General features: G+C 53.1%; 1 protein-coding gene across 2 annotated transcripts in view; it reads right to left on the bottom strand.

The window, feature by feature from the left end:
- CCDC102A (coiled-coil domain containing 102A) overlaps positions 1-24,369 on the bottom strand; it is a 50,929-nt gene that overhangs the window by 5,978 nt on the left and 20,582 nt on the right. Inside the window, exons 2-9 of one of the 2 annotated variants that reach the window (XM_029911760.1) lie at positions 23,081-24,116; positions 19,602-19,819; positions 18,580-18,688; positions 17,787-17,903; positions 13,018-13,227; positions 11,072-11,242; positions 10,910-10,962; positions 7,097-7,200 (exon numbers count right to left, since the gene is read on the bottom strand). In XM_029911760.1, coding sequence (XP_029767620.1) covers positions 7,097-7,200; positions 10,910-10,962; positions 11,072-11,242; positions 13,018-13,227; positions 17,787-17,903; positions 18,580-18,688; positions 19,602-19,819; positions 23,081-23,680 — 1,582 coding nt within the window. In that variant the 5' untranslated portion in view covers positions 23,681-24,116. The remainder of the gene's footprint in view (positions 1-7,096; positions 7,201-10,909; positions 10,963-11,071; positions 11,243-13,017; positions 13,228-17,786; positions 17,904-18,579; positions 18,689-19,601; positions 19,820-23,080; positions 24,117-24,369) is intronic. The other variant, XM_029911761.1, reaches the window with a different exon arrangement.

Below are 24,369 nucleotides of genomic sequence, written 5' to 3'. Positions count from 1 at the left end.
TCCCCTGCTGCCCCTAAGGGCTAGCCTGACCCCAGCATGGCCCTGCCCTCGGCCCTAAGCCTGGGCCAAGAGCCAGGCGTGTATGAGTATCAGTGCTCGTCCCTGCCATGTTCCACCCAGGTGTCAAACTGAGGAAGTACCCCAGGAACACAGAGACAAGCAAGTGAATGACTCGCTGGACCCCTGGAAGTGACCCCAGGCAGGTTATGCCAATGGGGAAGGGAGCATGGAGCAGCCTCGCCCATTACACTTCCTCCTCGGGCACGGCAGGCCTATCCCAGGAATGCCGGCTCAATGGAGGAAGCACCCATGTGCTTTATATCATAATCACTTGCATTTCCATCAGGCCAAACCCTCTGGTGGCTGGCACCTCCCAAATGCCAGTGATGGATTAGATACGACGTCCTCCCAAAACGCTTCACAGCCTAAAATCCAAGACCTGCCATCGCAACGCTGCCTCTTCTGGGTGCAAAGATGCAGCTGTTGAAAAGGGCACAGCAACCTACCCAATGGCTCGGGGCAGGAACCGAGGAGCAAACGGACCCATGGAAGCGGTAGGGGAAATTTAGGCTAAATCTAACTCCCCGGGGTTGACTTTGGCCAGGACACTGGGGCTAGCAGCTCGGGAATCTCTCTCGACTACTCATGAGCAAGGCCTCATTTTGACATGTTGTCCGTAAGGCAGCATCTCCAGCAGCAGAGTAACCCCAGGCTGGGGTGCAGCCGGGTTCAGAGGGAAGAGCGCCCCCCCACTGAAGCCCCAGTGCTACTTCCCGTCACCCCAGGGTGCTCCTTGGAAGTCTCCCAGCCCATTCTGACCCCGCTGAACGCAGGGGTGCTGATGAGATCCCAACCCTGGTGGATACAGTTGCAGACCGCACGGGTAGTTCTAGGGGTTTAGGCAAGAGACTCTCTTTGCTCCTTGGCTTGTGCTATTCAATGGAGCTTGCTCCCAAGAGCACAATGGAGAGTCTGCTCAGGGTGTCCCAGGCAGCTGCTCTTGTGAAGCCAAGAGGACAGCTGGATCTTGCCCAGAAAACCTGCCTGATGGAGGGGAGAAGCGGCTTCTTCTTCAGAAAAGCCTTGTGAGAGGATGGCCATTCCCAGCACCTCCTCCAGCGATGAACAGAGGCACCCTTTCCCCTCGGGAAGGTACCAAACTCCAGGCACTAGTAGCTGAGGGGTGATTAGTGCCTTTCAGAGAGAAGGGAATCCGGGGCCTGGGAACCAAACCCTGAATGAATACAACTGGAGCCTCACCTACACTCAGGGGTCAGGCCTGAGGCAGCTATACCACATAGGTGTAGACAAGGCCTGGTCCCACCTTGCCTAGACTAATGCTACCTGCATTCAGCCACGGGTGGTGGCAGCAGAGAGAGGGTGCCGGGGTCTGGATTCCATGACCCAGCCTGTGGGGTTAGACTCAACCTGCTACAGCATCACGAGAGGCTTGGCAGAGGAGCAGCAGCCAGAGACTAGTGGAAGGGTCACACCCACCTTGCTGGCCCTAACTCCTGATGGTGCCAGACACCTGCAGCCCCTGGGGCAGTGGGGAGCCACAGGGGGATGTGCCTCCCCGCAACCTTTCACTGGCCTGGCCCTGCTCCGTACAGCTGCAGGGCTCATGCCTTTTCATCCCGCCAACTTGTCTCACGTGGCTTCACCTCTGCAGCTACGGGAATAGCCTGAAGCAAGTGAGCAAGGACCCTCCCTGTGCTCCTCCCCATCCCCAGCTCACTGCTATAACCTAGCATCTACCAGATAACCTCTCTGCACGGTGACAAGGTGTCGGCTGGCCTGTGTGAACTGTGGCCGAACCATCTAATGGAACCTTGACCTAACCTGGAGGCAGATCCTTTGCTGATGGAAACTGTTCTCCAATGGAGCTCTGACAAGTGACAGCAGTTGGGGAATCTTCCCCCCCAGCCTGTAACAGGGATTAGAACACGTCTGAGCCCCTGCTGTGTTTAACCCGGTGCTTAAAGGGGAACTGCGGAGCAAAAACAAACCCGAGAGCTGGCTCGGCTTCTTTGTGCAGCACAATCAGCCTCAACTTTCTTCCCCACCAAGCTTCTCCTTGCTTGGTTCTACAAGAGACAAACCAGGCCCTCGTTGAGGGCTTGCGGCAAATCTTGGGAGGAGCTGGATAATGACGACACACCGGGCTTTGACCTGAGCTGCAGCCCTCTCCCTGCCTCCTAGACCTTGACAGGAGCAGCGCCCCTTGGACACTCAGATGTGGGGAGGAAGAGTTGAAGCTCAGCCACATGTGACATCATTATTGGGGTCCTCCAGAGATTCGGGCCAAGGTCCCCCAGCAGAGGGGGAGCAGGGAGGGTCCTGTTCCTAGTATAAAAATAGGAAGTAAAATGGTTTGCAAAACCCTGGGACACTCTCTGCAGCGGACAGTGCCGCTGCAGACCAAGCCGCATGGTCTGTCGCTGCCAGGGCAGCAGGAAGAAGCCGGAAGTGTGGGTGCTGCTGCCCTTGGCTTTCCAAGCTGCCACGATTGAGGGAGGCTTCCCCTGGGTTTAGCTTCCAGGCCTTTCTTGAATGAAAGTGACAGAGAGACGGGGCGAGCGCGGCCCTTGCAGATCCGTCCCTACACACAGCAGCACCGGCCCCGCATTCCCATCATGCCCCTCCCCTCCCCTGTCCTCCCATCAGGAGCTGACAGGCATCCCCTGAGGGGACGCTCGCTAAATGGATTAGCCCACTTTGGAAAGTCCTCTTGCCGCTCAGCAGCAATTTATCACTGGCAGGAGAATTCTCTCCTGCGCCACTTGATAAATAATTCACAACAGATTCCGCCCCCACCGACGCACCCTGCCCTTCTTTGGTACAATCCTCCTCCTTGTCTGTCCCCCCCCCCCTCATTTCCAGCAGACGGGCTCAGACTAGCAGGAGTCCAGGGAGATGTGAACAGCTCCCTCGGGAGTTTGTCCAGAGTCCCAATTAACCCTCCCTTAGCAGCACTTAGTTATAGCGTCAGTGCTGGGCCCATCTGTGGTCTAGACGCCACCGCAGGTGACTATGGGGAACGAGAAGCAGGGAGGTGGAATGAACGCTCCGGCCAAGCACCATGGAAAACAAAGAGGCAGAAGCCCTGGCTTGGCAGCCGTTCTCCTAAGCCTCCATCCCTCCTGCATAACAGTTTAGCTGGGCGAGCCGGAGCGCTTCCCAGTTTGGGATTTCGGACAATGCAAGTATGGGGACCAGCCATCCTGCTATTAGGGGTTTTGTATTGTATACGCAACTATAACCTCCCCTCCCTGCCCCCACCCCTGAAAAAAAAGAGAGTGTCCCGATTGTTCACGCTTGCTATCCTGTACCTTGCTATCCTAGGTGCAAGGTACAGGATCACCCCCAGCGACTGTGCGGTGAAAGGAAACCCAAACCCCTGTCTCGCAATGGCATCCCTTACTAAAGGGCAGCTGCAGTTATGCTACTGTCTAGCTGAACATAAGAATGGCTATACTGGGTCAGACCAAAGGTCCATCCAGCCCAGCATCCTGTCTGCCGACAGTGGCCAATGCCAGGTGCCCCAGAGGGAGTGAACCTAACAGGCAATGATCAAGTGATCTCTCTCCTGCCGTCCATCTCCACCCTCTGACAAACAGAGGATAGAGACACCATTCCTTAACCATCCTGGCTAATAGCCATTAATGGACTTAACCTCCATGAATTTATCTAGCTCTCTTTTAAACCCTGTTATAGTCCTAGCCTTCACAACCTCCTCAGGCAATGAGTTCCACAGGTTGACTGTGTGCTGTGTGAAGAAGAACTTCCTTTTATTTGTTTTAAACCTGCGCCCATTAATTTCAATTGGTGGCCCCTAGTTCTTATATTATGGGAACAAATAAATAACTTTTCCTTATTCACTTTCTCCATATCACTCATGATTTTATAGACCTCTATCATATCCCCCCTTAGTCTCCTCTTTTCCAAGCTGAAAAGTCCTAGCCTCTTTAATCTCTCCTCATATGGGACCCATTCCCAACCCCTAATCATTTTAGTTGCCCTTCTCTGAACCTTTTCTAATGCTAGTATATCTTTTTTGAGATGAGGAGAGCACATCTGTACGCAGTATTCAAGATGTGGGCGTACCATGGATTTATATAAGGGCAATAAGATATTCTTCCTGTTATTCTCTATCCCTTTTTTATTGATTCCTAACATCCTGTTCTCTTTTTTGACTGCCGCTGCACACTGCGTGGACGTCTTGAGAGAACTATCCACGATGACTCCAAGATCTCCTTCCTGATTAGTTGTAGCTAAATTAGCCCCCATCATATTGTATGTATAGTTGGAGTTATTTTTTCCAATGTGCATTACTTTACATTTATCCACATTAAATTTCATTTGCCATTTTGTTGCCCAATCACTTAGTTTTGTGAGAGCTTTTTGAAGTTCTTCACAGTCTGCTTTGGTCTTAACTATCTTGAGCAGTTTAGTATCATCTGCAAACTTTGCCACCTCACTGTTTACCCCTTTCTCCAAATCATTTATGAATAAGTTGAATAGGATTGGTCCTAGGACTGACCCTTGGGAAACACCACTAGTCACCCCTCTCCATTCTGAAAATTTACCATTGATTCCTACCCTTTGTTCTCTGTCTTTTAACCATTTCTCAATCCATGAAAGGATCTTCCCTCTTCTCCCATGACAACTTAATTTACGTAAGAGCCTTTGGTGAGGGCTTTCTGGAAAACTAAGTACACTATGTCCACTGGATCCCCCTTGTCCACATGTTTGTTGACCCCTTCGAAGAACTCTAATAGATTAGTAAGACATGATTTCCCTTTCCAGAAACCATGTTGACTTTTGCCCAACAATTTATGTTCTTCTACGCAGAGCCGGCTTTCGGAAGTGCGGGACCCGATTCGAATACCCAGCGGCGGTCTGGGTCTTCGGCGGCACTTTGGCGGCGGGTCCTTCACTCACTCTGGGTCTTCCACGGCACTGAAGGACCCGCTGCCGAAATGCCGCTGAAGACCCGGAGCGAGTGAAGGACCCGCCGCCGAAGACCCGGACCGCCGCTGGGTGAGTAAAAATTAAAAAGTTAGGCGCTCTTCTTTAGGGCGCGGGGCCCTCTTAGGCGCGAGGGCGGGGCCCTCTTAGGTGCAAGGCCCGATTCAGGGGAATCGGCCTAAAGCCGGCCCTGCTTCTACGTGTCTGATAATTTTATTCTTTACTATTGTTTCAACTAATTTGCCCGGTACTGCCGTTAGACTTACTGGTCTGTAATTGCTGGGATCACCTCTAGAGCCCTTTTTAAATATTGGCGTTACATTAGCTACTTTCCAGTCATTGGGTACAGAAGCTGATTTAAAGGACAGGTTACAAACCGTAGTGAATAATTCCGCAATGTCACATTTGAGTTCTTTCAGAACTCTTGGGTGAATGCCATCTGGTCCCGGTGACTTGTTACTGTTACGTTTATCAATTAATTCCAAAATCTCCTCTAGTGACACCTCAATCTGTGACAATTCCTCAGATCTGTCACCTACAAAGGACGGCTCAGGTTTGGGAATCTCCCTAACATCCTCAGCCATGAAGACTGAAGCAAATAATTCATTTAGTTTCTCTGCAATGATTTTATCGTCTTTAAGTGCTCCTTTTGTAACTCGATCATCCAGGGGCCCCACTGGTTGTTTAGCAGGCTTCCTGCTTCTGATGTACTTAAACATTTTGTTATTACCTGCTGAACCAAAATAAGCCCCTCAAACTGAAATAAGAGTGTCCACAGAGAGGTTTAACTAACCCGGGGGCACATTTGTATGTAAACAGAGACCTAACTAAACTGGTGCAAGTCTGTGTGTAGACGTCCTGGAATCTGCCATTTAGACTAATCACTGGGAATCCCAGCTCCTGCTCCCTCACCATAGCCCAGAACTCTGGCCTATCCTCCCTTCCCGCTCGTCCTCTCTTCTCGTTCCTTCCATTCATCCACCCACTTCATACCTTTGAGACGCTGGCAAACCAGGTGCCAGCTCGTGCCAAGGCCACTAGGTCTCAACTGAACACTGACAAATACATAGTGGGAACCAGTCTGGCTCCCCCGTGGGTTAGTATCGTTAAAATAGGTATTAAGGTAATACTGAAGTGTTTGCTCTGTAACTGTAAATCGCCAGAGGAGAGAAGCATTACCAGGTGTGAAATACTAGTTTCCAACAGGAGAGGTCTTCTGCCCAACAAAGGAGGCCCATCAACATCAGACCAACTATTGTGGAACATCAGAGGACAAAAAACTTCGTTGATTTCCCTTCCACATACCCCCCACCCCATGAAGAGGAGATGTGCAAGTGAATTGCTCCCCACAGCGGGGTTGGGGGCGGGGGGGATAAAAAGCCTTAACAAGGAGGAACTGTATCTTTCATGCTGCTTGGACTCTGAGCGCAAGGATGCTTCCCTGTGCTTGGCCTGGGTTAGCCCTAAAGGACATATTATTGCTTATTATAGAAGTGTCTATTCCTTTTGGAAACTTACGATTGGAACTCGTGTGTGTATATGTTTACTTGCATTAACCTTGGAAATAACTCTCTTATTTCCTTTTCCTAGTTAATAAATCTTTGGATGGTTTATTATAGGATTGGTTACAAGTGTTGTCTTTGGTGTGAGATCTAAGGTGCAGTCAACCTGGGGTAAGTGACTGGCCCTTTGGGACGGGGATCAACTTGAATATTACTGTGATTTTGGGTGTAAGGGACCACCCATCACAAAGGCAAGCTCAGCTGGGCAGCCAGACAGATCGCAGTGCCCACAGGGACTGTCTGTGACTCCATGTTACGGCTGTTACAGTGCTTGAGGAGTTTACCCTTGAGAATTGGTTGGTGTATAAAACTCAGTATAAAACTCAGCCAATTCGGGGTTTGTGCCCTGCTTCCTAACAGTCTGCCCTGAGGTTAGTAACCGCGCTCTTGAGCCACTGCAGGTCAGCCTGGCAGCCTCACCTGTCAGTCTTTCCGCCCCAGCTTCCAACTTCATCTTGCCCATCTTTATTTCTGTCCTTCCTGTCCTCCCACGTTCCAATCTCTGTCCCTGCTCAGGTCTTGTCAACAGGAACTCCGTCCTCCCCAGCCCTGCTTCTCCTCACCTGGACTGCAGGTGCTCCAGTTGCACTTGGAGGTTCTCGCTTTGTTCTGTCTGCTCATCCAGGGACCTCTGCAGTTTCCGTGCCTGGTTATGGGCTTCATCAAGCTGCAAGGCAAACAGAAACACAGCTGTCTTCGCCGAGGGCAGCAGCTAGCGATACCCGTGTGCAGTATCCATCGTCCCCAGTCACTGCCACCCACATGGCTTGTAGGACAGCCCAGTGAGCTGAGACGAGAGGATCAGGTGTGGGGCATAACTGAACATGATGGAGGCAGCTCTGAATTTCCTGGATTCTGTGGGTTGGTGTCTCAACATAGTCTGAACGTATATTTCTTTTCTGCCATTCGCTCGTTACTGTTATGGCAGCACTGATATGAGACTGGCCGTTAGCACAGACCATCTCAAGGTGGCTGGTTCAAATCTGACCCAGACTCAAAGCCTTTACTCTTTGATGGTGGCCAGTGACAGGCCCATGTAACAAATATTGCCTACACCAGTGGTTCCCAAACTGGGGTTTGTGAAATGTTACAGGGGGTTCTTGGGGAAAAATTCCCTAATGATGGACAGAGCTGTCCCTAGGGACACAGGGCCGGCTCTAGTTTTTTTGCCGCCCCAAGCAAAAAAAATTTGGCTGCCCCCCCCGTCCCCGCCCCGGGCCCCCCCCCCCCCCCCCGCTCCTTGCTGCCCCAGCCCTGGGCTCTCCCCCCCCAACCTGCATCCTCCTGCTGTCCCAGCCCTGGGTCACTGGTAACTCGCTCCCAGGGCACGTCGTTCAGCAGGAATTTTGGATGTGCACAGAACACAGACAGGATTGGTTCCCATATGGCTACAGAACTGCAGTAAAGTGGAACAACTTTCAGCTTGTGTGATTGGAGGATATCTGGATGCATATTATAAGACTGTCCTACATAAATGAGGAAAAGTTGAGGTGTCTTTATTATTTATTATTATTCTTTTGTTCCACTCTTTGTTTCTATGGGAAATTTGCCAATGCAACATCACTGTCTTCCTTTTAAACAAATAAAACTAAAAAAAAAAGGCAATGGCTGTTGAAAATAGCAATTCCAGTCCTAATAATCACGGGGAAGCATTTCTTGCTCAATTTTATCCTACTTTTTCTACAGCAAGTTACAGTGGATCAGTATATTTGATTTGGGAGAAATGAAGTAACAGCTGCCCAAACTGAGCTTGAGCACTCCTGAATTTTGAGGGTGTTCAAATCTGGAAGGCAGGTGCTAGATTCCCTTTCTGAATATTAGCTATGTCTGGAAAGGAAAAGTCAATTTCTGCTTCCATGGCTCAGAAGTGGAAATCCTCCTACGTGCCTGGTACTGTATCTAAAGCTGCCCAGGTCCTCGAGCAGAGCCTCCCCTCCCTTACTTTTCATTTTAAATTCTAGTGGGATCCATGTACCTCCCTTGCTAGGCTCCATTTAGTCCACCCAATTCTTTCTTTGGGGGCTGCAAGGTGAGGTCACACCAGTATCCCTAATCCAGTCTGGGGAAGTCTTCTGAAGGGGATGTCTGGGGCAAAGCCTTCTACTCCTTGGGCTGGGCACACTTGTCCCCCACTCTCAGTGCCACCCCGTTCTAGCAGCCAGCTCTCCATTCACAGCAAGCTGCAGCATGGCTCAGCTACCTCACTCCCTCCCCCTCCCTTTCCTGTTGATAGCTGCCAAGGGATTGCTGGGAAATGTAGTTCTTTCCCTGCTCCAGAGCTGGCTCTGTAGGCAGGGAGCTAGGCAAGGAACTACAGCTCCCAGGGTCCCATGGGTTCTCCGCTTCTGCAGCGTTGCGAGAGGGGAGGAAGTGAGTTTAAAAAAAAAAAAGGATGGCTGGAATGCCGCCCCCTGCAAATGTGCTGCCCCAAGCACCTGCTTGATTTGCTGGTGCCTAGAGCCGGCCCTGCCCGGGCAGCACGGGGCCAGCAGCCCGGAGCCCCTGGACTTCCAAGAGCTAAGCAGATCAAAGCAAGCATATCTATCACACTGAGGAGATTTAAACTTCAAGACTCCTTATAAGAAAGGGAAAGGGAGGTGGATATTTTTTGCTGTTTTTAAAATTAAATAGGCAGCTAGTATTGTTTTTAAAATTATGAAGGACAATTTTAAGCTTTGTTGTAACGTGCGTTGTTTGTCTGGACTGCTCAAGACCTGAATGCTTGTGTAGGAGGAACTCTTTGAGTTGGCTTCTTAAATCCCTTCATGCTGTTTCACATCTGATACTCCTTGATGAAACATAGGAGCCTTGTCTTATAACAGGCTTATTCAAAGTGATACAAGCTACGAAAGTGAGATCTTGGAAGAGTGTTGCTGTTCTCATAATGTGATAAAAATACTGTCTTGATAAATACTAAATAAATAGTGTGTAATAAGCATGTCGTAAAAACAAATGTTATATTGCTTTTATCATTTATACTCAGGTAAAGGAGAAAATCCCTGGAAATATTCATTTTTAGGAGGGGGTTCGGGAGACTTGACATTTTAGTGATGGGGTTGACAGGTTGTTAAAGTTTGGGGACCACTGGCCTACACCATGTCAGCAGGAAAGCCAAGCTCCCCTCTCACTGAGGTGCATTGGCAGTTCATCCACAGAACAGGCGCAGTACGGCCAGTGACTTGCCCCACAATGCACCACGCCTGGCCTGGAGGGGACTGCTCTGGGGGTGAGCAAGGAATTAATTCTTTATGCCTATCCAGCCCTTGCGAGCAAGAGAGGCAGGTAGCGACATGGACATGGATTTATTCCCTAGGAACTGGGCTGAGCCCCATCAAACTCGTTCCACACAAGGCCGTCATCTGTCAGACAGTAACTTGCAGTCACTACTGACCTAGGCAGGAGATGAGCTGGCACCAGAGGTGGGAAAGGCTCTTTACCGCGTTAGCCTATCTCCTGAGCCATCAGTCCATCACATTCATACTTAATCACCTTTTCTGGTTCTATCTTAGCACCTTTGAAAGGTTGCCAGGGCCATGACTAAGTGCTTGGCCTGCCCTTTCAGTAGGCCAGGACCTCCCTGCAGTGTGCTTAGATGCCCTGATCTTACTTGCTGTGACAGCGCTATGGGAATGGGTTCCTCTCACTGGGAAAAGGAAATGTTGTTCTTATCATTGGGCTTCTATATGTCTCTATGTGGGAGGCAGTGTGGCCTAGTGGATAAAGCGCCGGACTGGGATCCGGGAAACCTGGGACTCTATTCACAGGTCTGTCCCTGGCCTGCTGGGTGACGTTGGGCAAGTCTCCGTGCCTCGGTTTCCCCATCTGTAAAATAGGGATAATGCTCCTGCCCTCCCTTGTAAAGCACTTTGAGAACGACTCGATAACAGCTCGGTGTTCTTCTATCTACCTGTGGTTCCATAGAACCCTCTCGCTGCGGCATCTGAGCATCTCCCAGACATTACAAAGTTTATCCTCCCAGCCCCTCTGTGCTGTGACCGACTATCAATATCCCCATCACAGGTCGGGGGATGCAAGAAATTAAGTGCCGTGTTCAAGGTGCCCCAGGAACCCAGATCTCCCCGAGGGAAGTGGTGATTCTGCATCTCCAGACCGGCTGCCTTTCTGGAAGAGACGCTTTAGCCACGCGCCAGTTGCTGGGTTCCACACGGGGGGAGCCAAGTGAAATTGAATGGCCTGTGATAGACAGGTCAGACTAGACGGTTGTACAGTCCTTCCTTCACCTCTCTGAAACGATGACTCTCCTGAGTCCCAGCTCAGTGCCTTTGTGCCGCGAGAGGATGGCTCCTTTGGATGTTTAACCGCAGATGTTGCCACGACTGAGTCCCCAAGTGCCAGCAATGGCCTCGCCACATTACCTGGGCTGCCACTCCATTTCCCTCTGCTCAGAGCAAGGAGCTGCCTGCAGCATCTGCTGGTCAATGGTGACATTTCAATGGCTGCACTCCTGGGTGCTGAAAACCCTCCCCCTGTCCCCGAGGCCATGGAGGGACGGGCCAGGGTGCGTGCCCCAGACTTGCCTCATCCTCCGCCTGGGCCAACTCCTTCTTCAGCTCCTCCACCCGCAGACGCAGCTTCTTCACCTCCGCCTCGTGCTGCTCCACCCGGCGGTTGGCGTGCGCCAGCTCGGCCGTCTTCTCCTGGTACTGCTTCTTTAGCTTGCCGTGGATGTGCTTCAGGTCGGCCAGCTCCTGGAAGGGCAGTGGGAGGGGTTAGGGTACAGGCCGTGCCAGGGTCTGCAGGCTGGGGCATAGGATTCAGGATGAGCTACGCCAGCCATTGTATTAATCATCTGCCCTCCTCTGGCCGCTTTATCCACGGATCTGAAAGCACTGAACAAACACTAGTGCATGAAGGCTCCTATCAGCCCTAGGAGAGGGCTAAGAATCGTCTCCCCTCTTTTACAGATGGGGGAGGTGAGGCAGAGAGAGGGGAAGTGACTTACTCAGGGTCACGCAGCAGGGAATAGAAGCTCTCAGTCCCCTACCTGCACCACTGCCTCTCCTCCATACTTCCTCTGAAAAACTTACTACCCCAGGTCTCTCCTGGACGGGGGTGTGAACAGGTTTCAGGGGGTCGCAAGCACTAGGGAGAGGGGTTATTAGAGAGGGGCAGAGCATCATTAGTAGAAGGGCTTTCTTTATGGCTAGAGGAGAGGGGCACCCCAAAACTCTGCCTGGAAGAGGCCCGGGCCCAATGTTCTCTAGTAATGGGTACAGACAGGAGTGAGTGAGCAGAGCTCCCAGCGGTGCTACTGCGGGCGATAGAGCTACTGCTGCTTTACCCTGCGGGGTTAGACTGAACCGTCACCCACATCTCAAACCAAACTCAAACATTGACTTTTGAGATTCCTAAGTTCAGGAGACTTCCCCTCCCCCAAGCTCTCGTGTCTCTGCATTTCCCGATTGCTCTCCAAATACCAGCGTAGCACAACCTCCAGGAGTTCCACCCCAGCTGATGTCCAGTCCCTTATCGCCACCAGAAAGGTTTGGGAGAATGGGCGTTCCAGGGGAATTGCTAGTGGGGGTCACAGCTACACCTGGACAAAGCCACCTTTGTTCCTTTCCCATCTGCCCACCCACAGGGCTGGAAATATGACTGACTCTCCAGGGGAGGAGGCACCCGATGATGGTTGAACCTCAAACAGGGGATTTTGCTTCAGACATGCAGCCCGAAAGGTGCATCCAGAGCTTATCTGAGTTCTGCTTATAAACACCTCTGGCTGGAAACCTCAGGACTGGATCGTCTCGTATTTCAGCAGCTCCTCTCCAGAGGCAGCCAGGACCAGGTCATGCAGAAACACATGGACCTTGACCACTAATGGGGGAAAGGTTAACTGAGCTGTCACACCTCACAGCAGCAGCAAAAGCCGGGGTGGGTTTTTATTTAATTGGATCTAGTTCTTCCATCCCTAAAACCACGTGGGTTTTACGTCCATGGTATCCAGCCTCCTTTCCTCCCTCCCCTGCAATGACACTGGGTGCCCGAGCCCAAGACGCAAAGCAACCCCCAGAAACCCCCCATGATCACCTAGCATTGTCCATGGGATGACTGGAGGTGTCGCGGCTTCTCTCCCTGGATGAAGGTGGCTGGGTTCCTCTGATCCCCTTTCCACCTCCCCCCATTGTCCTCTCGGTGAGATCCCAAAGGAGCAGAGGAAAAGCCCACAAACACGGTTTAGCCTCCTGAGCTTGAACCCCACCCTGAGGGTCTCTCAGGAGGACACTGAGGGTGGGATGGAGCATGGAGATGAGTTTTAATGGCTAGGAGCCTAGAGCCAACTGGGGTGTTACTGGGAGCGTTCCTGGCCCCAGATGCTCTCTAATATCAAAGGGCCCAATTCATCCCTGATCAATGGGGTTACCCGAGGCAGGAATTCCCCCCCCCCAAGGCTGTGACAGCACAGGCTGACCACGGGCGCTTGCTATGCCCCCGCTGTTACTGACGTTCTGCCCAACAGCCTCACCTTGTTCTTCTCAAAGAGCTCAGCCTGGATGGTTTTGAGGTCAGTGTCCAGCGCGCTGGCCGTCTGCCGGCGCTTCCGGGCCAGCACCTCCTCCAGGTCCTCAATCTGAGCCCGCAGCTTCTTGTTCTCCCGCTCCAGGTTCAGCTTCTCTGTCTCCAGGCGCTCACGCTTCCCCCACTCCGCCGCGTTCTCCGCTTGCAGCCGCTCCATCTGGGTGATGGGGAGGGGACACACAGACACACACCATGTCAAACCAGGCGGTAGTCATGTGTTAGTGACCAACGGGCATCCTGGGGAGCCCTTAGCTATCCCATCTGAGAGTGATGACCCGTGAGGGGCAAGGCTAGACTAGGCTAGATCCAGGGCCTGCAACACACTCCTTAGCTGAAGCGGAAGAGGCCTGACTCCCTTGGCTGGTGGCAGTAGTAGACTCTTTTCTCTGCGGGCCAGCCAGTACAGGGAGATATGCCCACACCTCTTAGCCAGTGGCTAAAGTAACATCCCGCATGGAGTAGCACAACTCCAGCCACAGCTGGCCTTGGGGAAGCTCCCCAGGGGTTCACCATTGAACTGGGTGTATGGGCGAGAGTGAGTAGACCCAGCCGGCTGTTGGTCCACTGGGTACTGGTGTCAGTACCCAAAGAGTGGATGTGACTCAAGACATCTCAGTTTGGACACTAACACAGATGAGGCCCCTCGTCTCCACCCTGCTGCGCCGCAGCATACAGGGCAGTCCCAATCAGAACCAACACCAAGGCAAAGTCCCCTTTCTCCCAGTGCTGGGCCACTCCATACAGCTCTGCCAGGGGTCCTCACTCCTGACTTGCTGTACCCTCAATCACTGCAGGTCCAAGCCTCCACACCCAGCTCTACCTCCATGCTGACCCACAGCCCTCTCTGCTAGTCCTACACAGCTCTGCTGATGGATCCAGTCCTGACCTGCAGCGCCCCCTGCTGTTCCAGCCTTGGGCCCGCACATTACTCTGCCAGCACCTCAGAGTCCTGGCTACACCAACCCTCACGGCTCTGCCAATGCGTCTCAGTCTTGACCTGCAGCGCCCCCTGCTGGCCCAGTGCTCTGCCTCTTTCAGGAAGATACGGCCAACTAATCTATTCAGTGGTGGCTTTGAGATGTGCAGACTGGGGGGACGGGGGGGGGGATCAGCCCTCCCCTCCTCCCACTAACCCCTTTTGTTCCCTAAATTCAGTCAAGCTTCGTTCCTCACTGCCCTGTGTCTCCCTCCCTCAGCTCTGTGCCTTTCTCCCCACTCCTCAAATGCCTGGAATCCTTTCTGCCATACGCCAAGCACCATCTGTCTCTTCCAAGAAACCATCAAAGCATTCAAGCCCCAGTGGAGAGATCCTGCTTCGAGAAGCTTGCCGGTTGGGCACCAAACAGGCACTCAGGTGATCCAAGTTCCAGACCCTGCTCTGCCATACACTTCTTGTGTCTCTTAGTCTGTCTGTACAATGGGGTAACAGCCCTGCCCTATATTAAATGCCGTGGGGTGCTCAGACAATGGAGGGCTGTCTAAGTATTCGGGTATTTGACCGGCCCCAAAATAATTGGTCAATTGAGCAGCCAAACAAGGTAAAAAATGGTCAAGTATTTTATAGCACTGATTTATTAGAACAGAAACAACAGTAACAAAAAAGAGTGAGGCTTTATGGCCTCCAGGAGGCTTCAACTTAGATCAATACTGATGCCTAATGACACAAAATAAGTTACTGAACCGAGTGATTTTAACTCGGAAAAATGCCAAACAAGGAGACGAAGTGTTAAAGAATGAAAGCGCAGCACCACCCTGCTGGGGCACCTACTTCCTTGCTGCAGTGCCTGACAATATTCGACTGTGGTCAAACAACAGGCAATCAGTTGACCACTCAATTGACACCACTTGACCGGCTTGCCAGGCCTACCCTGTACCATTGAGAATCACCCCCCTAAGTCAGGACTTGTACCGGGCTCCCCAGAAGCTCATGCTTTAGCCAATTGCACCAGTCAATCCTGCCCAAAAATGCAGGCTGAGATGCCGCTCTGGCATTACGGCTCATATTCTTCATGGTAATATGATGATGATATGATTGTGGCATAACAATGATATGTTTTATGCAAGATAAGGCATGTGAGAGGTCGTTGGAAGGGGTAGGATTTGCTGAATATGGTTATCCAGTTTGTAGGCATGGATCATTTTGGTGTCTGAAGTTAGGAATATTGTCTATGCATCTATTACAACCGTGCTGCCTAGTGGGTATTCCCCAGGTGTAATCAGTCTAGGTGGCTGGCTGAGAAGGGCCATTAGGGAGAACAATGGGTCTTAGAAGCTGCTAGTCTCCCACCGGGAAGCCTTCCTGAGGACACTACAAACAGCCTCTGACACATGGCTGCTAGGGCCCTGCAGAGACATGTGACCAAGTCACCTGGTACTGGGCGCCATCATAGAATTTCCATTGAGAGGCGTGGGAACTAAAGTGGAGACAAAGGATTCCCGCCATTTGCAAATGCTATTTTAGGCAGGGGAGTGACATCATCGTGGTTCTCTTTCACTGACCCCTTCTCCCCCATCCAAGATGACGGCTGGAAAAACCTGAGAAACAAGGACTGAACTGCAGGAGAAGGGCTGAACCCAGGCTATACAGATTTCTAGCCTGTGAAAGGCATACCGGGGGTTTGAAGCTGCAAGCAAGTGGAGCTGGCCCTCAAGAATCTCTGCAAACTGCCTAAACCAACAATTAGGGTGAGAATTTGCTAGTCAGTCAATTTCTTTAATATATTAAGCTTAGATTGTGCTTTTGTTTTATTTGCTAGGTAATCTGCTTTGATCTGTTTGCTATCCCTTAGAATCACTTAATATCGATCTTTTGTAGTTAATACACTTGTTTTTATTTTGTATAAGACCAGGGTGTAGAAATCATAACTTGGGGCAGAAAGCTGTGTATATCCCTCTCCACACTGAGGGAGGGGGCGAATTTCATGAGCTTGCGCTGTCCAGTTCTCTGTGCAGCGCAAGACGGTATAATTTTGGGTTTACTCTCTAGAGGGGGGGGCGCGCTTGAGCAACTGAGCAGTTCTTTAGCTGAGCCTTCCCATGCAGAGCTGATCTCAGCATCTGTGTGTGTGGCTGCAGCTGGTGTGCCCTATGTGTATGTGTGCTGGTAAAGTGCAGTCTGAAGCCTGGGAAAGGGCTTGGCAGGTTTGCCACAGCAGTACAGTTTATAGGGAGCCCAGGCTGGTAGGTCAGGTGGGCTCAGTGGTAACCCAGTTCCAGGTGGCACCCCGGGGGGAAACCCGTCACAGCCGCCTAAGGGATGTGGCTGCCTGTGACAGAGTGCTGGGAATCAGCAACTGAACCAGCACTCTGGCCACTGTTTAACCAATGAGGACCTCAGGAGGGAAAAATTAAGGAGAGGGGTTCCTGATTACCAGATCAAATTGCGGCTAGGTCGCTAGTGAGTTAATTAGCCCCTTAACAAGGAGGCTGGATAAAAAGAGCACAGGAAAAAAGTGCAAGCAGGGGGAAGCACAAGAGAAGGAATGGCTAGAGGGCCTGACAAAAGGGAGTTCCCTGGGAAGAGACACCTTTTCATTCCCACCTTTGGGGAAGGGGTAGTACAGCCGCACAACATTGTAAATACTGTGACAGCACTAGTATGTAAAAGGTGGTGGAGTGAGACTGTGATAAATGAAGGGGGGGGGTAGCTTCCTTTGATGGACACCCAACCAGCCAGTTAGCTATAAAGTCCCTCTTGGTGGCTGTTCTCTGCTTGCTTTACCTGTAAAGGGTTAACAAAGTTCCCCAGGTAAGGAAAAGGAGTGGGCACCTGACCAAAAGAGCCAATGGGAGGGCTAGAACTTTTTAAAACTTCTCTTTGTTTGTGTGTTGTCTCTCTCTGGGAAAGAGGGGAACAGAGGGCAGCAGGAATGCTGTGTAAGGCTTGAACCAGGTATAAAAATTCATCTTCCAGACCTAGAAGAAATTATTGGACAGGGCACATTTAAATAGATGCGATTAGTTTTTTTTTTTATTTTGGCTTGTGGACTCCTCTGTGCTAACCCCAGATGCTTTTGTTTGCTTGTAACCTTTAAGCTGAACCCCCAAGAAAGCTATTTTGGGTGCTTAATTTTTGTAATTGTTTCTTTTAAGATCTAGCAAAAAGCCTAAGTTCCAGATGTATTTTTTTCCTTTTTTTAAAATAAAATTTACCTTTTTTAAGAACAGGATTGGATTTTTGGTGTCCTAAGAGGGTTGTGCATGTTGTTCAGCTGTTGCCACCAGCTAATTTCCTTTGTTTTCTTTCTCAGCTCTTCCCCAGAGGGGGCGTGAAAGGGCTTGAGGGTACCCCACAGGGAGGAATTCCCAAGAGCTCCTTCCTGGGCCCAAGGGTTGGGTTTTTTTGCATTTGGGTGGTGGCAGCGTTTACCAAGCCAAGGTCAGAGAGAAGCTGTAACCTTGGGAGTGTAATTCAAGTGGCCAGTATTAATTTTTAGAATCCTTGCAGGCCCCCACCTTCTGCACACGAAGTGAGAGTGGGGATTCAGCCTTGACAGAGACCCTGTAAATAAACTGCATGGTGGTATCTGCATGAGGAAGATCTCCGAGCGCTCTGTGCAGAGCCAAGACGACGGGAGCCATGGGTACCCTGTCACAATGCCCAGTTCTCATTCATCTTCCTGCAAACTGGGCTTCCAGACATCTTCCGGAGATTTGAAAATCTCAGCCATAGCTGGGAGATGCTGCAATCCTCCCGCACACCTCGCTCGCTCTCACCTCCGTGCGCAGCTCTGCCAGCTTCTTGTCCATGCTTGAGCGAGCCCCCAGCTCGTCCTCCAGGTCCTCCGAAATCCGCCCTAGTTCATCCTGGTGGAGCTCCTTCAGGATGTTCAGCTGTGGGGAGACAGACGCAGAGCGGTCACCACAGAACCAAACTGGCACCAAGTCCTGGGCTCAAACAGAGGGGGAAACAGGAAGCAGCTTGGGATTGACTTAGACCCAGAAGGGGGCCGGGGGTTAGTTGTACCCAAGGGCATTCAAATCCACTTCTCAACTGGACCCACCTGTGATGCCACAACCCGTGCTGGCAACCCTCCCTCTCCCACAGATCTGCTCGGGCCTTGTGCAAATAGCATCCGCTGGGCCATTGGCACGCCAGAGTGGGCTCAGAGTCACTGCCCATGGCAGCAAGGAACGTCCTCTGCACTAACCCCGCCTGTCCCTCCCGTGCCTTGCAGCTCAGATACCACGGGCAGGGCAGGCTGCATACCTGGCCAGATTGATGGTGAGAATTCACGATAGTAGAACATCTGTGCAGCACCAGGTTTTCCTGGAGCCGGGGCTCCCCCTAGTGGATATTAAGTACTAATGGTCTCAGGGCACACACGACGGAATGAAGGGTGTGATGGAAACACCCTCCACCTCCCCATCCCGCAGCGCGGGCTGAGTTTTCCGCCACCTCGACTGGGCAGGCCTACGTGCGCACAAGTGAGATGGCTACACACGAGCGGCCTTCAGGGCGTGAGGGGCCCCCGCTCCTCTCCAGGGCCACAGAGACGCGCTCGCCCACCTGCTTCAGCACTTCCTGCTTGTTTTTGTTCAGCTCCTCGTACTTGATCTTCCACTGGCTGAGCTCGCCCTCCAGCTTCTCGATGCTCTTGCTGAGCGACAGCTTGTCCCTGGAAGAGACAACGGGGAGCCGGCTCTAGCAGGGCGGAGGCAAGGAAGGGCTCCAGACATGGGGGTGTCCAGTCCATTCCTAGAGGGGAGGGGAGGCATCTTTTGGAGGACACCTTAAAACCACAGCTCTGGCCTCCCGTGGCCACGAAAGGCTGGAGTCGCCACCATGGGGTGCTTCCACGGCTGCTCTGTGACTGGGGGTCGGGGGAGAGACTCTTTTCTCCCACGGGCCCCAGAGAGCTCCCAGCTACATGGGCTGAGTGCTGGAGAAATCCTTTGGCCCTTAAAGCATTCTTTCGGACGAGCGACCGGGGGGGGGGCAGAGAGGAGTGAGCAGGGGGGCGGGGTCTTGGAGGGAAGAGGTGGCGCGGGAGCAGGGCATGGGGGGGAGGAAGAGACGGCATGGGGGTGGAGCCTCGTGGGGAAGGGAAGGGGCGGCGTGGGGGCAACGTCTCGGGGAGAAGGGGTGGCAGGCAGGGCCACGGTTCTGGCGCTGGTGACCCCCCCCACTTTTAGGGAGCATCCGCTGCTCCTGATACTGAGTGCACTGCATTTTTCCCCAGACGCCTGCTTCGATGCTGGGTTTGGTTTGCACAAACCTGCCCTTTGGGTTGATCCATGTGGATTCACACCCTTTGAGTTTTGGGTGCCTATGGCTGCCCCAATTCAAAGCAAGTCTCTGGAAAGCACCAAGCATCCCCTGCTCTCAGGCTGAGACCATGACCTGGGCAGCCAGGCCACGTGGGGATGGTTTGAAGCTGGACTCAGATCCTCTAGAGAGGTTTGCAAACCATAGGGAACCTGAGGCAGGTTTCAAGTCCAGCACTTAGCTGCCAAGGCTAAATATGAGCCCCCTGGCAGCCCTGGGTGTCATGTGAGCGGGCAGGAAGTGATGCAACAGGAAGCACTCACTCCCGCTCCTTGAGCAACACTTTCTGGGACTCATCCAGCCTCAGCTTCAGCGCAGTCACTTTGGTGGCATCTTCCTCGATGACGCTCATGTCCTCCCAGAGCAGCCGGTTCCTCTCCGGGCGAGTGAAGGACGTCCGGACGCTGACTGAGCTCCGCTGGTCCCAGCACTCGGGCCCTTCTTGTTTGCTCTTCAGGATGTTTTCCATCAGCTCGAACTCCTGGAACGACACGGAGGATCGTCAACAGCATGACCACGCTCCCGAGCCATTGGGCTTTTCAAACATCCAGGATAGATCCTGCGATAGACACAGCCACCCAGTCACTTCCTTCCCACCTCCTCAATAGTCTGTCTCCTCGGGCACCACCTTCGCCCAGCTCCTACCGGCTGGCCCTGGCAAGCCCCTTTTCTGAAAGAATTGGCCCACCGAGGTCCTTGCTCAACTGGGTCAATGCCGCCTGCAGCGTAGGAAACCCAAGGCCAAAGGAATATGGGCACCAGGCTGCAGGGGGAGGTGTGGGCTGTGCTAATACCAGGGGTATAAACAGTGCTTTGGGGACCGGATCCTCAGCAGGTGGAAATGGGGGCAGCGCCACTGAAGCTGGGGATGAGGGCTTTGGGGTGCGGGAGGGACTCAGGGCTGGGGCAGAGAGTTGGGATGTGGGGGAGAGGGCTGCAGGCTCTGGGGTGGGGCCGGGGATGAGGAGTTTGGGGTGCAGGAAGGGGTTCTGGGTATGGGGGGGCTCAGGGCTGGGGCAGGGGTGCAGGAGGGGGTCAGGTCTGTGGGTGCAGACTCGGGTTGGGGCCAAGGATGAGGGGTTTGGGGTGCAGGAGGGGGCTCTGGGTATGGGGGGGCTCAGGGCTGGGGCAGGGGATTGGGGCACAGGCTTACCTCTGGCAGCTCCCGGTCAGCGGCACAGCCGGGGTGCAGAGGCAGGCTTCCTGCCTGTCCTGGCAGCACGTCCGGCTCCTAGGCGAAGGCACACAAGCGGCTCTGCGCAGCTCTCATTCACAGGCACTGCCTCCCCCAGCTACCATTGGCCGGGAACCAGCCAATGGGAGTGTGGAGCCGGTGCTCAGAGCAGGGGCAGCTCGCGGAGCCCTGTGGCTCCCCTGCCTAGGAGATGGACCTGCTGCTGGCCACTTCCGGGGCGCAGCACGGTGTCAGAACAGGTAGGGACTACACTGCCTTAGCCGGGCAGCACCGCCGACGGGACTTTTAATGGCCCGGTCATGGTGCTGACCAGAGCTGCCGAAACCCAGTCCCTTCCATTCCGCGACCCAGTACTGGGTCGCGACCCACAGTTTGAAAACCACTGCACTAGGCCACATTGCCTAAAATGCATTTTTTGGGATTCTGCACTGTTTGACTGTACAGAGTCCAATCAACATATTGGCTTCACACTGTTTGAACATAAGGAAATTAAATGCAAAAACCTTCGTTAACCGCATGTCATGCTTGAGATTTTCCATACCCAGGTGTCGGGTGATTCTAAGTTACGGTCGCCACAACCTCTGCATCTCTGTCCCATCACTCAGATCTAGAAAGGCATTCAAATGAACACCCCACCCCATATAGAACTGGAGGGGGAAACCCCGTGGCAAGTTACAGTTGCTGTGGGAACTGTATCATTGAATGTTCTGATTTTTGCGCCTGTACAATCATCAGCTCAATGATCCATTCAAACAGGCCTTTACTTCTAATTCACAGCACCATGCAAGTGCATTTCTTTTGATACAGGCCATCTGGTCCTTTTGAAGAGGGACAATCCCTATTAATTTTCTTGAGCAAAATTAATATTATTTTTCACTCTGCTCCTGCAGGAAACAATCCCCATTGAGTGCATTTCAGTGGAGTGGTAATGACTTTATTTCCCCCCCCATATACCACTATGAATAGCTTCCAAACGTTGGCAGATGAAACCCGGCAACCCAAGCATTCATGACAGGGGCCAGCAATGGAGATTTGCCATCAGACATCAGGATCACACCCCTAGTCCAGCACAAAAGAGGAGGCAGCAATCCGACAAGCAGGACACATAGCTGGACAGCTGACCTGATGCCTTTATATAGATCCTTCCCTTGTCTCTGGAGGAGGAAGGGACAGAGGGGTCTGGTAGACTAAGCAGGATGGTGAGATGAAGCTAAACTCAAAGCAAGGGAGCATGCCGAGCTGTCCTGCCCCTAACCGGCTGTGTGTGCTCTGTCTGCCCAAGGGTATCATAGATTATTAGGGTTGGAAGGGACCTCAGGAGATCATCTAGTCCAACCCCCTGCTCAAAGCAGGATCAATCCCCAACTAAATCCCCAAATGGCCCCCTCAAGGATTGAACTCACAACCCTGGGTTTAGCAGGCCAATGCTCAAACCACTGAGCTATCCCTCCCCCCATAGAAGAGAGGAACAACCAGGATCTGTTTTGCAGAGGCACAGAACTCCAGTCCTCTGGCTGCCCTTCCAGATCTCAGACACGGTGGCCGTTCGTGTCAGCCTCCGGCTGGGAGAGGCCTCCCTTGTAGCTAGCGGGTTATGTGGATGAAGGGGAACAGTCTGGATCTGGTGTCTGCCCGCCCTTGGAATGCGCTCAGGATACAGCCCCTGGCAGAAGGAGAACCCGGAGTGGAGTTCTTGCTCATTTCGAAGGGACTCAGGGCACAGAGTTGCCTCTGGGAGAACTTCATTTCTACCCCCACCTGGAATGGGCTTTATGTTTCACGGCTGAGACACCACAGTGCCAGGTGTTACGGAAAATGCTAGGTACACCTGCCTTGGTGCAGACGAACGTGGAGCAGGCTCTGGGTATAATCACTAGGAGATTAGCCCAAAACAGATTTCCTCGCCGCCTGTGAGTGGACTCGGGATAATCCCCAGCCGATGAGGATCCTGAATTTGGTCTCTCTGGGTCGAGAGGAGAGTCTCAGCTGGGTCTTCTTAGTATAGCCTTGGGGCACAGGCACCAAACCACACGGCTCCTCTAGCAGGGACAGGGCTGTTCCCTGATGACCACAATGCAAATACATTTGCTCCTCGACTGGAAATGTTACAGCTTGTAAAATCCCTGCTGGTCCCACCCCAGAGCCCCCCAGCTAGCCAGGGAGGAGAGGGTCCTAGCACCGGGCCGAGCAAGGGGGAGAGTGGGAGGGGAAGCAGGGGACAGGACTACCAGGGCGCGTAGGAGTCTAGCCTGCTTTGAAAAAAAACACACCCTGTTCTGAGAGCGAACGTCACTCCAAAGGCCCGTGGAAGCTGTTCGGGAGGGGGGTTAGTAGCCAAGGGGCTGATCATATGGACCCTCCTAGTCACAGATGGGGAAACCGAGGCACGGAGCGGGGAACTGACTTGTCCAAGATCACCCAGCTGGCCAGGGGCTGAGCCTTGTCCACTGGATCATGCCGTGTCTACCTGCGGGCGCATCCATTTGCACCCAAAGGTGCCGTGCATGCGCTGGGGGTGACGGAAACTGGCCCCTTCTCCCACCTCACCTTATTTTTACTCAGCTTCTCGGAGCCCACATCCCGCACGGGTTCCTGCTCCTGGGAGCCCTCGTTCTCCTTCTCCGAGGCCACCCTGTTGTCCAGCTCCTTCTCCTGCTCCTCCTCGCCCTCCCCTTTCAGCCGCGCCACCTCCTTGCCGAGCTGCTCGTTCTCGTTCAGCACCTCCTGCCGCTCCCGCTTGAGGCTGGTGAGCTCCTTGGTCAGGGTCTCCAGCTTCTGCCGCAGCTGGCGCACCTCCTCCCGGGCCTTGTTGCGCTCCGCCCGCACCTTGCTCCACTTCTCCCGCCAGTTGGCGGTGCAGTCCGACCACCAGCGCATGGTCTTCTCCATCTGGGCCGCCCGGGCCCGGGCCTCCTCCAGCTCCCGCAGCCGGAGCTCCTCCCGGCTCTCCCAGTCCCCGTCCAGACACACGGCGCCCAGCAGGGGGAGCTGGGGCGGCCCCGGCGAGGGCGTGCCACTCTTCGGGGTGGGGGGCATGGAGTCCGGCAGGCTCATCGTCTCGGGCTGGGGGCTGCCGAGGATGTTGAGGAGGCTGGTCCTGGAGAGCTGAGGTGAGTCTGCCAGGCGAGAGCTGGTGCTGTGACTCATGGCGGCCTAGGGGCAAGTCCACCTCTCAGATTTTGGGTTACAGCAAGTTCTCTCTCATCTACTGCCACTGGGCAAGCGGTGGGGAATGCTGGACCCAGACTTGCTGTGCACAGACATACAACAGGGGAGCAGTTACAGCGTTAGATCAAGGGGAGCCCTATCTATCCCAGGTCAGAAACAGGCCAGGCATGATGGGCTGAGCAGCCAGACCTCCTCCAAAAGGTGCCTCAGACGAAGAAGGGCAGACATGATCCAGCCTCTGCTGCCTAGCCCCTGAGAGGCACAGCAGACGGCACCCCAGCAGAAGGGAAACGGCCTGCTACCTCCTCGCTGGGAGACAGCTGGCAGCGGAGGCTCATCATGCTCTTGTTTTCATGCGTGGGAGACACTTTTCTTGCTGGGCTAGTTTCTCAGGCGACGAGATGATCCTGGAGCCCTGAAAGGAGGAGGAGAAAGATGAGACGTACAAACAGCTGCTTGTTCCTCAACCCAACCCAGGACTCTGCACTTCTCATCTCACACCTCAAGCTCCGGTAGCAACACCCCGATGCAGAGCTTTGGATTGATTGAAGGGGGACCTATCGAGGGGAAGGGCAAGAGGCCACCTAGCACCAAACTGGGCATCACGGGAGAGAGGACAACTGGGAAGGGACATACTGGTGCTTTGCTGCTTCTGTAGTTGACACTTG

This window comes from Terrapene carolina, unplaced genomic scaffold, assembly GCF_002925995.2.
Source record: "Terrapene carolina triunguis isolate 2854851 unplaced genomic scaffold, T_m_triunguis-2.0 Scaffold130, whole genome shotgun sequence".
Classification (NCBI taxonomy): domain Eukaryota; kingdom Metazoa; phylum Chordata; order Testudines; family Emydidae; genus Terrapene; species Terrapene triunguis.
Note: the sequence above shows the minus strand (reverse complement) of the source record. Positions and strands in the feature narration are given on the sequence as shown.